Below are 16,464 nucleotides of genomic sequence, written 5' to 3' on the forward strand. Positions count from 1 at the left end.
CAGTTTAAACACGGCTGCTAGAATCTTGACTAGGACCAAAAAATGTGATCATATTACTCCAGTGCTAGCCTCTCTAAACTGGCTTCCTGTTAAAGCTAGGGCTTATTTTAAGGTTTTACTGCTAACCTACAAAACATTACATGGGCTTGCTCCTACCTATCTCTCCGATTTGGTCCTGCAGTACATACCTACACGTACGCTAAGATCACAAGACGCAGGCCTCCTTATTGTCCCGAGAATTTCTTAAGGCCCTCCAAACTGAAGTTGTGGGTGTGGCCCCTGAACGTGACCGCCTTGCAGCTGCAGGGTTGCCCTCATTAGTAATTGACACAATTGTGACAGCCAGGGCATCCTGTATTCCTACAAGTGTATTCCTGTGTCGACCATGCAGAATCGCCATCTTCCTGACCAGTTTCTGCTCCAGGAGCTTATGGCTGCGGGGAAGTCCCCATCTACATTGAAAGTGTACACTAAGTGAACAAAACATTATGAATACCTGCTCTTTCCATGACCAGGTGAAAGCTATGATCCATTATTGATGTAACTTGTTAAATCCACTTCAATCAGTGTAGATGAACGGGAGGAGACAGGTTAAAGGCAGGTTAAATCAATCACATTTATTTATTGAAAACAGAAGGTCTGGGACAGGTAGCATGTCCGGTGAACAGGTCAGGGTTCCATAGCCACAGGCAGAACAGTTGAAACTGGAGAAGCAGCACGACCAGGTGGCCTGGTGACAGCAAGGAGTCATCAGGCCAGGTAGACCTGAGACATGGTCCTAGGGCTCAGGACCTCCTCCTCCGAGAGAGAGAGAGAGAGAGAGAGAGAGAGAGAGAGAGGTTGAGAGAAAGAAAGAAAGATAGAGAGAAAAATCGAGAGAGAATTAGAGAGAGCATACTTAAATTCACACAGGACACCGGAAAAGACAGGAGAAATACTCCAGATATAACAGACTGACCCTAGCCCCCCGACACATAAACTATTGCAGCATATACTGGAGGCTGAGACAGGAGGGGTTGGGAGACACTGTGGCCCCGTCCGACGATACCCCCGGACAGGGCCAAACAGGCAGGATATAACCACACCCACTTTGCCAAATCACAGCACCCATACAATGTAAATTATTACATCACAATACCAGGCAGCCATTGAGAGTGTAACCATTAATTTACCTGTCAAATTTCCAAGGGTTAGAAGTCCCAAGCCCGTTCTATTCATTCTTATTTCTATGGTCTGAACTATGACGGAAAGAAGCTGGCTGAACAAGCGAAGCAAATGATTTGTCCATACAGAGGAAATGGCAAAAAACATTCTCATCTGCACTATGAAATGTAGCTAAGTGAGTGTATATGCTTGGTATGGCAGGAGTTCTGCCATTTGCATCCTCCAATTGCATTGGAGCTCACATGAAGTCTTTGAAAACGGATTGAATGTTTGTCTTTGAAGAACTGAATTAATCAAACTTGGATGTGGGCGCCATGGCAGTAGGTACATGTTTCACATTGAGGTTCCTGCTTGCTCTCTCAATGATTTCAGATAAAGATATTTTCTGGCTGACCATCACTGCCAGGCTGGCAGGCTGGGACTGGACGATGCTAGAGCTGTAGTACATAGCATTTACATTACATTTACATTTAAGTCATTTAGCAGACGCTCTTATCCAGAGCGACTTACAAATTGGTGCATTCACCTTATGACATCCAGTGGAACAGCCACTTTACAATGGTGCATCATCGTCATCATCATAAAAATGCCAGACTCCTGTGGACAGTACGTTAGTGTCATCCAATTGAACAACGATGCTCAGTTCAGAGGTAGGGGTTGGGTTTGGTACCAGTGGGGGAAGCCTGGCCAGGATGTGCTCTGGATGGTTGGCATACGACTGTCCAGTGACTTAATCTCCCTGCACATCTCAGTGCGTTGAGATTTGTGCCCAGGTGAGGATAGCGTTTATTGGGCAGTGAATCACAAGTGGAGTGAGACCCATCATTAGACCTGGAGCATTTGGAATGATCATTGATCTGTGTGGCAGACTAATCTGATGACAATCTGGAGCCTCCGTCCCCAAAGCGTGCAAGTCGTGCATTTCAATGCTCTTGGTTTGAATTTCTGACAGTGAGTGCATGTTCATCTCCCAAGCAAATAATGCAAAGTGTGTGCTCATCTGAGGCTCGGAGTTGTTTTTCACCCTGTTGACATGGGTGGAACAACACCCTGTGTACACCACAGAATCAGTGTGCGAATAACGGATTTTCACAGTGTGTCTCAGTGTATGCTTCAATTGCCTCAGTATCGGCTAAAAATGATTTGAGAGAAAGTTATTCTTAGCATTGGCTCTGACCCGTTGTGCTTCGGGATCGAGGCTCCTGCCTAAATATGTATAAAGTTCCGGGCTAAATATGAAGTTATCTGACTGGCACAGTCAAGTGTGGATTGTCAGTCTCTGCGTTGGTGAACTCGGTCAAGCGAGGATCGGTTGCCTACAGCACCGCTGAGCTACATGATCACAGAAAACATAAGCATCATAATCACATAGCGTGAAGGTGAAAGAGTTCTTATAGGCCGTTTGGCGACACATAATAAAAATGAAAGAGAGGCCTGAAATCATTGGCCACTTTTTGGAGTCTTTCAAAGCTAGAACCAGTTCTTTTAAAATCCAGTTTCAGCAGTTCCGAGCTAGCCCTCCTAATGTTGTTTGACCCCACATGGACTACGACAGCGTCAGCTCCCGGCAGCTGTCGTAGAACGGTATGAAGCAGCCTAGTAATGTCCTGTACTCATGTTCCAGGATAGCACAGTTTTTTGCCCCAGGAACTGAGATGTTTCTCACCATAGAGCTGCCGATGATAATGGCTGGTGAAATGGCAGAGTGAAATGGCAGAGGAGGTCCGGCAGTTTTTGCGCCTCGAGCCAGCCGCCAAACCCATTGTGGCTGATGGAGGAGTCGGTGCCTCAGACAACCTCCTATAATTTGTACACTGCAAATTGACCACAACTAAGCCTAATATTGTTGTATAGTAATAAGTAGTATCATATTGTCTTTACTAGCTGTTTGCTAGTTTACATAGTGAGTTTGAAAGAGGAGCCTTGGCCTAGAAACATGATAATTCAATGAACCAAAGACAATGTTCACTTCTCTACAACCACACAGTATTACACAAGAACAAAGAGTTTGTACAAACGTATTTTTAGATATAACCTAAGGATATTTTTATGTGAGAAATGTTACAAGTTACATTTATATTTACCTGGGTGGGCTATGACATAACTTAAGCGTATTTAAGTTGTTGTTGCTGTGTGGGCCAACATGATTGATCAGTGAAAGCATAAAGGCCGATGACTTACACCTATTTTAAACGGAACACAGAAACAAGAACCACAATATGTGGATTAGTTATATCTAAAGCTAGGAATGTGGAGTCCTATCAAGTGCCTTTACAACCATAGTAACCTGTGTATTGTGTGTCATTCATAGGCTTTGCATGTGTACAATGGGAGGGAAAACAGATACTTTTAGCACAGATAATTTCGCTTGCCTGGTAGAACCAGCCTGATCACGTGATGGCTTACATTATATTTCACTTGACAAGTGAAATTAAACTATACGTGAGCGGCCGTGGTCAGTCTGCTTAACTAGGCTATACATTTGCTGGAAGAGATTGTAATAAAAAGTTTTGAGAGGGCTTGTGCCTTGAGCGGATCAAGGACACCATGATGCTTTTGAATAGTATTTAAATGTACTGTATGTGAAGATCGTTACACGGAGTGGAACATGGGAACCCAAGAGCAGACTCAGACGAGGGGACTGGGATGAAGTAACCACGGTATTTATTGAAACACAGGGGGAAGATGGAGTGCAGGCCAGGGGAAGCTTGGGTGGGTTGCAGAAAACCAGGTGCGGAGGCTGAGGCTGGAGCGAGAGGGGTTAGGACAGGGTAAGCAGGTCCGGAAGGAAATCCAAGGGAGTAGTAGAGTGGGGAATCCAGGACAGAGTAGAGTGATGACGAGACGTGGAACTGGAGACAGGGACCAGGGTCAGAGGGAGCGGAACTATAGTGGAGAGGAAAACAGCGTCAGGCAAGGAAACCAGGCACAACAGGCTAACAGGATCTAATAGTAACAAACAGCTAGCCGCGTAGATTGACTGCTCTGACTGCAGCACACCTGACTCTGCCCACACAATCACACAGAGAGAGAGAGAGAGTAAGAGAGAGAGAGGGGGGGGGGTACTGGGGTATGGAGGCAGATCAAGGAGACACAAGATGAGCAATAGAGGGCTTTGCAGGAGCAGATGTGACAAAGATGCAATATATGGTTAGCAAATATTTCCAAAACGACTTGGTTTGATTTTTAATATGTACAGGTTTATTGAAAGATATGATTGGTTTTTCAAAGGCACTCTTCCCTCCTAGATCATTAGAATTTGAAGAAATTAAATGGGACATAGCATAAACAAGAGCATAGTGACATGATCGACTCACCAAATGCAAAGGAGGCAGTCACCTATCAGCTCTGGCTTTGTCAGACAACTGAAAGCAACGACTCCCATGATATTACACAAAGCCAATGGAAAGACATTAAAATAGAATTTTATAATTATTTTATCTTTCCAATCAAAGTGGTTGAGGGTTACACAATGTACTTACTGTATTGGTATGCACAAATGTGTTCTCTGCTCTTCACTCTCATGCTTAAATAAAGATACTGTATTTCAATATCAAAATGGGACTATTTTTATTGATCTGTTATTTTACCAGGTAAGTTAACTGAGAACACATTCTCATTTGCAGCAACGATCTGGGGAATAGTTACAGGGGAGAGGAGGGGGATGAATGAGCCAATTGTAAACTGGTGATTATTAGGTGACCGTGATGATTTGAGGGCCAGATTGAGAATTTAGCCAGGACACCGGGGTTAACAAGCCTACTCTTACAATAAGTGCCATGGAATCTTTAATGACCTCAGAGAGTCAGGACACCTGTTTAACGTCCCATCCGAAAGACAGCACCCTTCACAGGGCAGTGTCCCCAATCACTGGCCTGTGGCATTGGGATATTTTTTAGACCAGTGCCTCCTACTGGCCCTCCAACATCACTTCTAGCAGCATATGGTCTCCCATCCAGGAACTGACCAGAACGAACCCTGCTTAGCTTCAGAAGCAAGCCAGCAGTGGTATGCTGCTGGCAAACTATGTTTTTAATAATGATTGAGTTTCTCCAAGTAGATGATTACAGCTTATGTGTTATTAAATGTATTAGTTAAATGTGACATGCCACAGTTTTCAAACATCCTTCAGAGGCATTTCTCTCATTGTAAGTCACTCTCACCCTAAACTCTATAGACCAGGGGCTGGTCTGACTTGAATTTGCCTTCCTTACTAGCCCATAACATGTCTTGTGATCACTTTATTAATTTACTTGAGCTTTTCAGACAGAAAATAACAAGGATCCCCCTGGTACTAATATTACTACTACGGGACTCCCAATCACGGCCACTTGTGATACCGCTTGGAATCGAAACAGGGTCTGTAGTGACGCTTCTAGCACTGAGATGCAGTGCCTTAGACCTCTGCACCACTCGGGAGCCCCACAACTCTTACCTCAGCAGATTCTTGAGAGGGTTAAATTCAAGAAAACATATGGTCAATAAACAGGGGACTAACCATCCTAGTCCATGACAAACTTCCCCAAGGGAGTTAAATTGTAGTTAAGTTTCCTTGGGGTTAAACATTCCCTATTGTTATCCTGACTCCCAATGTTTGCTACTGAAATTGAAAAAAAGATGCTTTGAAAATAAAGCCTGTGATCAATTGATTGAATCAGGTGTTAGAACATGGCTATAACAAAAGCATGCACACACTAGTATGTCACTGGAGCCCATACAGATGGAAAGAGGTCTCATCTTTGTATCTGTGCCATTATGGTGTCTGTGACAGCACCATTGAGGCTCCATTTTAAAGTAGTCAATTTTCTTCTTCTTTTGTGTTTGAAAAAAAGTGTAAAGCTAATATAGGTGATTTACAGTGCTGGAGTTGTGAACCAAATCTTGTGTGTCATTTATTCTGGCCACTATGGCAATGATATACTGCAGCTTAAAGACATTTACAAACCATAGCACCCAATTTGAAGAAGAAGACAATAATCTGATGATTGGTTGATCGCTCCCAACCCAAATAAATCCCCACCCAGTTGAATACTTTAAAATGGTAAAAGCCCTCAACTGCAATGTACTTGCTAAAATGGGTTATATCCAAGTTTAGTCCTCCAACTATCTCTATGATGGGGTTCTGTTGCCCTCTGAAATACAGTAAAGTCACCGGCTATCCAACGTTTGAAAACAATTAAATGTCTTGAATGTAGCCCTTACCTCACTCAGGCTGAGCTCTGCCCCGCCCCAGAAGCAGCGGGCTTGGTCAGGTGTTCCGAGAACCAACAACGGGCGTAAACTTTTCCCTTGGAACATTAATCGTATTTCATTTTACAGTCAAACATACATCGATATCGAGCATGCTTAGACGGATACTTCAAATGGTAAGATTCAAGAATCAAAGCGGCAGTCGTACAGTTTATATGATACCAAGTCGCTTTCCTTGTGTTGCACAGGCCTGCGCTCTGTGTCTGTCAGCCAGTCAGGCCGACACAACAAAACGGGCCTAGCTAGCATCAAATGTTCACGTATATAAACTACAGTCAGTTTGAACAGTAGTAGACAGCTAGTGTGTTGGTACCGTGGAGTTAAATATATGGTTGGTACAATGTGCTTGCTAGCTCAGTTTGGCTTATGGCTAATGTTAAAATGTAGCTAGCTAACGTTACGTAAACTGCCCGGCTAGTTGCTAACGTTACAGCTACCTAGCTAAGCTTTTTGGAAGATGCCCATGGGCATGGCTAGCTAACTTGTTCGCTCAAATGGTAACTTTAGAACAATTACCTATCCAACGACACCCATTAAGTAGACTGGAACTGTGACCTTTTGGTAAACGGTTTGAGGGAGACCTCTTAATTTGTCCACTATCTTTGGTTAGCCTTCTCGTTTTAAGTTACCGGTATGCAAGTACCTAGTTAGCTTGCTAACAAACCTGCAAGCAATGAATGGCTTATAACGTTACATGGCAATATCAGGCACTGCTGCTGAATCAAGGCCAAATTATGTGACATAAGACATTGACAGTTTACGTACTCCTTTCTTAAGCCAATTATTTGTCCTGTACATGCTTGCCACCAAAACATGAGATAGTTAGGTACACTGGTGAAATCAAAGCTATTGAGTGTTGTAAAAGTTAGCCCCTTCCCAACACTTCCTGATGCAGTGTTCGTGAACAGCTCGTTGTTCATGCTAAACCACAGATACACATTCATTCATTACATATATTTAGCCTACTTGTTAGTCACCATAACAGTTTTGGCCGGTCATTTGCTCAATTCTGTCACATCCTGCATTTCACTTTCATTTCACATTCGGTTGATTTTCCCTTTCCCCTATGGAAATGGATAATTCCTCTTGAAACCAGGATACAAATTATTCAAGCTGCAATATGTACATTTTTGTGTGACCTGCCAACATTCTCATAGAAATGTGAGTTATAGAACTGTCATTATCATTGAAAGCAAGTCTAATAAGTTGTAGATCTATGTGCTTCCTGTTTTTAAGTTTAAGTTTTTCATATTTTACATTCGTTTTTGTACACCACCTTCAAACAAATGAAAATACAATATTTTTGGTAATGGAAAATATATTTCAGATGTTTAGATTGTACAATGATCCTCTACGTGAGTGGTTCCCAAACTTTTTATAGTCCTGTATCCCTTCAAACTTTCAACCTCCAGCTGCACCAGGGTCAGCACAATCTCAAATGTTTTTTTTTTTTTTTGCCATCATTGTAAGACTGCAACACACACACACACACACACACACACACACACACACACACACACACACACACACACACACACACACACACACACACTATATAATACATTTATTGAACATAAGAATGACTGTGAGTTTGTCACAACCCAGCTCGTGGGAAGTGACAAAGCGCTTTTATAGGACCAGGGCACAAATAATAATAAGTTCTCATCTGCGACCTGGCCAAAAGCAGTTTGACACATACAACAACACAGAGTTACACATGGAATAAACAAACATACAGTCAATAAAACAGTAGAAAAATTCTATATACAGTGTGTGCAAATGAGGTAAGATAAGGGAGTAAATAGGCCATGGTGGCGAAGTAATTACAACATACCAATTAAACACTGGTGTGATTGATGTGCAGAAGGTAAATGTGCAAGTAGAGATACTGGGGTGCAAAGGAGCAAGATAAATAGATACAGTATGGGGATGATGTATGATGTAGTTGGATTACTATTACAGATGGGCTATGTACAGGTGCAGTGATCTGTGAGTTGCTCTGACAGCTGGTGCTTAAAGCTAGTGAGGGAGATATGTGTCTCCAGCTTCAGTGATTTTTGCAGTTCATTCCAGTCATTGGCAGCAGAGAACTGGAAGGAAAGGCGTGGCTGAGATAAGGCGGGGCTTTACCAAGCAGAGACTTGTAGATGACCTGGAGCCAGTGGGTTTGACGATGAGTATGAAGCGAGGGCCAGCCAACGAGAGCGTACAGGTCGCAATGGTGGGTAGTATATGAGACTTTGGTGACAAAACAGATGGCACTGTGATAGATTGCATCCAATTTATTGAGTAGGGTATTGAAGGCTATTTTGTAAATGACATCGCCGAAGTCAAGGATCGGTAGGGTGGTCAGTTTTACAAGGGTATCTTTGGCAGCATGATTGAAGGAGGCTTTGTTGCGAAATAGGAAGCTGATTCTAGATTTAATTTTGGATTGGAGATGCTTAATGTGAGTCTGGATGGAGAGTTTACAGTCTAACCAGACACCTAGGTATTTGTAGTTGTCCACATATTCTAAGAGAGTAGTGATGCTGGACGGGCGGGCAGGTGTGGGCAGCATGCATTTAGTGGGCAGGTTGAAGAGCATGGGCAGGTTGAAGAGCATGCATTTAGTTTTACTTGCATTTAAAAGCAGTTGGAGGCAACGGAAGGATAGTTGTACGGCATTGAAGCTCGTCTGGATGTTAGTTTGTCCGAAGAAGGGCCAGAAGTGTACAGAATGGAGTCATCTGCGTAGAGGTGGATCAGAGAATCACCAGCAGCAAGAGTGACATCATTGATGTATACAGAGAAGCGAGTCGGCCCAAGAATTTAACCCTGTGGCACCCCCATAGACTGCCAGAGGTCCAGACAACAGGCCCTTCAATTTGACACACGGAACTCTATCAGAGAAGTAGTTGGTGAACCAGGTGAGGCAGTCATTTGAGAAACCAAGGCTGTTTAGTCTGCCGATAAGAATGTGGTGAGGTGCACCCATGACCTGCTCTGAAACCAGATTGCATAGCGGAGAAGGTATGGTGGGATTTGAAATGGTCGTTAATCTGTTTGTTAACTTGGATTTTGAAGACCTTAGAAAGGCAGGGTAGGATAGATATAGGTCTGTAGCAGTTTGGGTCTAGTGTCATCACCTTTGAAGAGGTGGATGATTGCGGCAGCTTTCCAATCTTTGGGGATTTCAGAAGATACGAAAGAGAGGTTGAACAGGCTAGTAATAGGGGTTGCAACAATTTCGGCAGATCATTTTAGAAAGAGAGGGTCCAGATTATCTAGCCTGGGTGATTTGTAGGGGTCCCGATTTTGCAGCTCTTTCAGAACATCAGCCATCTGGATTTGGGTGAAAGAGAAACAGGGGAGGCTTGGGCGAGTTGCTGTGGGGGGTGCCGGGCAGTTGCCCGGGGTAGGGGTAGCCAGGTGGAAAGCATGACCAGCTGAGGACAAATGCTTGTTGAAATTCTCTATTATAGTTTATTTATCGGTGGTAACAGTGTTTCCTAGCCTCAGTGCAGTGGGCAGCTGGGAGAAGGTGCTCTTATTCTCCATGGACTCTACTGTGTCCCAGAACTTTTTTGATTTTGTGCTACAGGATGCAAATTTCTGTTTGAAAAAGCTAGGCTTGGCTTTCCTAACTGCCTGTGTATATTGGTTCCTAACTTCCCTGAAAAGTTGCATATCACTGGGGCTATTCGATGCTAATGCAGTACGCCACAGGATGTTTTTGTGCTGGTCGAGGGCATTCACGTCTGGAGTGAACCAAGAGCTATATCTGTTCCTGGGTCTACATTTTTTGAATGGAGCATGCTTATTTATATTAAGGCATCCTCTACTGACGGGATGAGGTCAGTATCATTCCAGGATACCCCGGCCAGGTCGATTAGAAAGGCCTGCTCTGTGCCATTAAACCCCTTCAACTCATCCAGAACGCCGCAGCCCGTCTGGTGTTCAACCTTCCCAAGTTCTCTCACGTCACCCCGCTCCTCCGTTCTCTCCACTGGCTTCCAGTTGAAGCTCGCATCCGCTACAAGACCATGGTGCTTGCCTACGGAGCTGTGAGGGGAACGGCACCTCAGTACCTCCAGGCTCTGATCAGGCCCTACACCCAAACAAGGGCACTGCGTTCATCCACCTCTGGCCTGCTCGCCTCCCTACCACTGAGGAAGTACAGCTCCCGCTCAGCCCAGTCAAAACTGTTCACTGCCCTGGCCCCCCAATGGTGGAACAAACTCCCTCACGACGCCAGGACAGCGGAGTCAATCACCACCTTCCGGAGACACCTGAAACCCCACCTCTTTAAGGAATACCTAGGATAGGATAAGTAATCCCTCTCACCCCCCTAAGTTTTAGATGCACTATTGTTAAGTGACTGTCCCACTGGATGTCATAAGGTGAATGCACCAATTTGTAAGTCGCTCTGGATAAGAGCGTCTGCTAAATGACTTAAATGTAAATGTAAATGTAAGTGTTTTAGGAGGCAGTGATCGCTGAGATCTTGGTTGAAAACAGCAGAGGTGTATTTGAGGGCAGGTGTATCACATTTTTATTTGGTGTACCCCTGGCAGCATAGTGCATATCTACACTATACTTGCTTGTTTTATCTCACAAACTGAAATTAGGCGAACTATTAAAATATTAGCAACCAGGAAATGGTGGAGCGATTTTGGCATAGTGCATTTTTAATACCATGGTTTTCAGGACATGTATGTAATCCATTAAATGTTCCTTTGGAGGAAGGATTGTTGACAAATGTTTTACATTTATATCTAAAAGCATATTTGAGAAATAATTAACAAAAAATTGCATATTATATACATGCCATTTTTGCCTTACCCAGGCCTCCTTTAATTAAGATTAATTCCCTAATGTTTCATCTGTAGGTGCCACAAAGCTCTACAACTTGCTCTGGAATATGAGTAGTATTTTGTTTTCAATAACAATTGTCTTATATTTTTCAATATTCATAAATTAACATATAAACATGAATATTGAAAATATACTGTTTGCGATTTGGCAAATTGTTCTATATATTGTTGAACTTAATATACTCTACGGGCATATCAAAGTTACAAAATGTGATCTCTGCTATTTTTATTAAAGTTATGGCCCACTTTTTAAACAGAGAAATTGGCATAGTAGGCAATGTAGCCTAATCAGTCAACACTCTCCCATTTACTTGTCATTGCACATCCTTCAAATCACCAGCAGATGGTGACCATTTTGACAACACATTTACATGCACTCTGTTCATTCTTACAAATTGGATCATAACTCTAAAAGTAGCAGATATCCCACTGGAACTTTGATATTCCTGTAGAGTATATTATGTCCAATAATTCGGTCACAGACTCTGCAGTGGCACTATAGAGCTGCAGGAGATAGCACAAACCCACCCACCATAGCTAACCTAAATGGATATTTATTCAATATTATCTTTAAAAAATAAAAAAGATTCCCTAAATTCCATACATAGTTGAAGATTACACTGCTTTCTTATTTTGTCTAATCATTATCATGTGAACTGAATTACTTCTCTACACTCAATGTTGACAATTAGTCAGTCAGACAGTAAGAAAGTAGCCCACATCTAGCCCAGTAGGCCTAGCCTACTGCTTTGAGTTGTGCTTTTGGACTCCTTAGATATAGACTCGATTCATTCATCTTTGTGTGTGAGGAGTAGCACTCCTGTTAAGAGGCGTTCTGTTTCAGCCCTCTGTGTCCTGAGGTGACACAAGTGGAAGTGCCAAGTGCAGGTAAAGCTTAGCTCTGTCGCTCTCTCGGTCTGACTCAGATACACTCCCTTGTGATGCAGCCCCACATAAATTAATTTATTAACAGTTAAAAAATGGAAGTCTCTCAGCCAGTTACGGGCGATGTGTCAAAAATGTATCTCGCAGAGCTGTTCTTCAATACCCATTACATGCCAACGCTACTTGTTTGGGTAGATTTCAGCGAATGGATGGCTGAACAGGATGTCCACTGCTGTGACTCATTTTAATTTGACTATGTCACCTCCCTCCTTTGTCTTCTGTCCCTCCCACAGACTCCTGGGAAAGGAGGCTCCCAGAACTCTGAGTCAGACCAGCCCAGTGCAGACCTCAACAATGACCAGACCTCCGAGGTAACACGTGTCTCTTACTTGTGTAACTCACCCGATGGACTACTGTACCACTGTACTACTGTATCACTGAATGTTTTAGTTGTGGGGCCATGATCCCTATCCTGTATTCCGTAGTCTGATCATGTCTAGCCTATGTCTGTGTGCAGGGATTCATCTGTCCCCAGTGCATGAAGTCCCACAACTCCGCAGAGGAGCTGTTTAAGCACTATGAACTGTACCACGATTCAGGAGACCAGCCCCCCAGCATGGGCCCTGGCCGGTAAGACCACTGTCTTCTTCCTGGCTTTACTGTAGCACACTATAAGGATACTTAGTTGTCCTGTCCTCTTGGTATTTTTGGTATTTATTAGGATCCGCATTAGCCGCTGCAAAAGCATAAAATCAGAACAAACTATTTGTCACATGCACCGAGTACTTACTTACAAGCACTTAACCAACAGTTCAAGAAAGAGACAAGTAGTAAAAAGTAACACAATAAAATAACAATGGCGAGGCTTTATACAGGGGGTACCGGTACCGAGTCAATATGCAGGGGTACAGGTTAGTCGTGGTAGTTTGTGAATGTAGGTACGGGTAAAGTGACTATGCATAGATAATAAACAGCGAGTAACAGCAGTGTAAAAAACAATTGGGGTGTGTGGGATCAATGTAAAATAACCCGGGTGGCCATTTGATTTGATTGATTTTATGGCTTAGGGGTAGAAGCTTTTAAGAAGCCTTTTGGTCCTAGACTCCGGTACCGCTTGCTGTGCGGTAGCAGAGAGAACAGTCTCTGACTTTGGTGATTGGAGTCTTTGACTATTTAAAAAAAAAACTTTCCTCTGACACTGCCTAGTATATATGTCCTGCATGGCAGGAAGCTTGGCACCAGTGATGTACTGGGCGTATGCACTACCCTCTGTAGCGCCTTATGGTCAGATGCCGAACAGTTGCCACACCAGGCGGTGATGCAATTTGGCAAGACATTTCACATTTCAGTTGCACTAAATGTATAACAAAAAGGCTGAATATGTGCTGTTTAGACTTAAAACCAGGTTTTATAAGGGAAGTGAGAAGATAGACAGGCTACTAGCAAGACAACTAAAAACACAGAACTCTTCTAATGTAATTCCAGCAGTTAATAAGGGCAGTAAAATGGTGACAAAGTGTGTTTCAACATTTTTATGAAGATTTATATATATATCCTCTTTTTCAGCGAGCCCCACAGATATGGATACTTTTTTGTCTGGTATATAATTACCTAGATTATCAGATAGCCAGGTACAGGACCTGGACTTTACTATTAACAGAAGAGGAGGTTAGAGACACCATCTCACTGTATCTATGAAAGCAGGGAAACCACCTGGCCTGAATGGAATTTTTGTAGAATACTATAAAAAGTATATTGACATTCTTGTACCTGTATTGACAGTGGTTTACCAAGAGGCATTTAAAAATGGCTCCCTTCCGGACACCTTTAATGAGGCTTTGATATCACTGATTCCTAAGAAGGATAGAGATACTACAGAACCAGGGAATTTTAGAGCTATCAGCCTCCTTAATGTGGATTGCAAGATTCTTACTAAGACCCTTGCGATACGCTTAGAGAAGGCACTACCTAATATTATACATAGTGACCAAGTAGGATTTATTAAGAACAGGACCTGCACTGATTTTCTGGATTTTTGTTTTAGATTCTGTCTCTCACATTTGAAGTGTACATATGATAAAAATTACAGACCTCTACATGCTTTGTAAGTAAGAAACACTGCCGATTTAGCAGGTTATCAAATACTTGTTGTCCCCACTGTATTTACAATTGAGAGAATGTTTTAACCGACCAAAAACAAAATCCAGGAAATAACCCAATAGCTAAGTATTTGGAATTACCCGAACATAAAGCAGCCATTTTTTGACTCAATATTTATTATCTGAAGAGTAAAGACTGTAAAAACCTCAGAACAATATGGCAAATTGTCTCTCACTGTTGCCGCCTGCTACCGACCCCCCCCTCAGCTCCCAGCTGTGCCCTGGACACCATTTGTGAATTGATTGCCCCCCATCTAGCTTCAGAGTTTGTTCTGTTAGGTGACCTAAACTGGGATATGCTTAACACCCCGGGAGTCCTACAATCTAAGCTAGATGCCCTCAATCTCACACAAATCATCAAGGAACCCACCAGATACAACCCTAACTCTGTAAGCAAGGGCACCCTCATAGACGTCATCCTGACCAACTGGCCCTCCAAATACACCTCCGCTGTCTTCAACCAGGATCTCAGCGACCACTGCCTCAATGCCTGTATCCGCTACGGTGCCGCAGTCAAACGACCACCCCTCATCACTGTCAAACGCTCCCTAAAACACTTCTGTGAGCAGGCCTTTCTAATCGACCTGGCCTGGGTATCCTGGAAGGACATTGACCTCATCCCGTCAGTTGAGGATGCCTGGTCATTCTTTAAGAGTAACTTCCTCACCATTTTAGATAAGCATGCTCCGTTCAAAAAATGCAGAACTAAGAACAGATTCAGCCCTTGGTTCACTCCAGACCTGACTGCCCTCGACCAGCACAAAAACATCCTGTGGCGGACTGCAATAGCATCGAACAGTCCCCGCGATATGCAAATGTTCAGGGAAGTCAGGAACCAATACACGCAGTCAGTCAGGAAAGCTAAGGCCAGCTTCTTCAGGCAGAAGTTTGCATCCTGTAGCTCCAACTCCAAAAAGTTCTGGGACACTGTGAAGTCCATGGAGAACAAGACCACCTCCCAGCTGCCCACTGCACTGAGGCTAGGGAACACGGTCACCACCGACAAATCCATGATTATCGAAAACTTCAACAAGCATTTCTCAACGGCTGGCCATGCCTTCCGCCTGGCTACTCCTACCTCGGCCAACAGCTCCGGCCCCCCCGCAGCTCCTCGCCCAAGCCTCTCCAAGTTCTCCTTTACCCAAATCCAGATAACAGATGAATCTGAAAGAGCTGCAAAACCTGGACCCGTACAAATCAGCTGGGCTTGACAATATGGACCTTCTATTTCTGAAACTATCCGCCGCCATTGTCGCAACCCCTATTACCAGCCTGTTCAACCTCTCTTTCATATCGTCTGAGATCCCCAAGGATTGGAAAGCTGCCGCAGTCATCCCCCTCTTCAAAGGGGAGACACCCTGGACCCAAACTGTTACAGACCTATATCCATTCTGCCCTGCCTATCTAAGGTCTTCGAAAGCCAAGTCAACAAACAGGTCACTGACCATCTCGAATCCCACCGTACCTTCTCCGCTATGCAATCTGGTTTCCGAGCCGGTCACACCTCAGCCACACTCAAGGTACTAAACGACATCATAACCGCCATCGATAAAAGACAGTACTGTGCAGCCGTCTTCATCGACCTTGCCAAGGCTTTCGACTCTGTCAATCACCATATTCTTATCGACAGACTCAGTAGCCTCGGTTTTTCGGATGACTGCCTTGCCTGGTTCACCAATTACTTTGCAGACAGAGTTCAGTGTGTCAAATCGGAGGGCATGTTGTCCGGTCCTCTGGCAGTCTCTATGGGGGTGCCACAGGGTTCAATTCTCGGGCCGACTCTTTTCTCTGTATATATCAATGATGTTGCTCTTGCTGCGGGCGATTCCCTGATCCACCTCTACGCAGACGTCACCATTCTATATACTTTCGGCCCGTCATTGGACACTGTGCTATCTAACCTCCAAACGAGCTTCAATGCCATACAACACTCCTTCCGTGGCCTCCAACTGCTCTTGAACGCTAGTAAAACCAAATGCATGCTTTTCAACCGATCGCTGCCTGCACCCGCATGCCCGACTAGCATCACCACACTGGATGGTTCCGACCTTGAATATGTGGACACCTATAAGTACCTAGGTGACTGGCTAGACTGCAAACTCTCCTTCCAGACCCATATCAAACATCTCCAATCGAAAATCAAATCAAGA

At 43.8% G+C, this 16,464-nt stretch overlaps 1 protein-coding gene and 1 long non-coding RNA gene across 2 annotated transcripts in view; one reads left to right on the plus strand and one right to left on the minus strand.

The window, feature by feature from the left end:
• Nucleotides 1-3,723: 3,723 nt before the first annotated feature.
• On the minus strand, nt 3,724-7,235 carry LOC124035106. The gene is made up of 3 exons (XR_006838682.1): nt 6,931-7,235; nt 6,367-6,452; nt 3,724-4,050 (listed from the first exon to the last, which is right to left on the minus strand). It is a non-coding gene; the product is annotated as an uncharacterized LOC124035106 (long non-coding RNA).
• Nucleotides 6,360-16,464, plus strand: part of LOC124035099 (early endosome antigen 1-like) — a 48,720-nt gene continuing 38,615 nt past the window's right edge. Inside the window, exons 1-3 of the mRNA XM_046348521.1 lie at nt 6,360-6,530; nt 12,449-12,526; nt 12,673-12,785. Of these exons, the coding sequence (XP_046204477.1) occupies nt 6,507-6,530; nt 12,449-12,526; nt 12,673-12,785 (215 nt within the window). The 5' untranslated portion in view covers nt 6,360-6,506. The remainder of the gene's footprint in view (nt 6,531-12,448; nt 12,527-12,672; nt 12,786-16,464) is intronic.

The sequence above is a fragment of the Oncorhynchus gorbuscha genome, linkage group LG01 (assembly GCF_021184085.1).
Source record: "Oncorhynchus gorbuscha isolate QuinsamMale2020 ecotype Even-year linkage group LG01, OgorEven_v1.0, whole genome shotgun sequence".
NCBI classification, from domain to species: domain Eukaryota; kingdom Metazoa; phylum Chordata; class Actinopteri; order Salmoniformes; family Salmonidae; genus Oncorhynchus; species Oncorhynchus gorbuscha.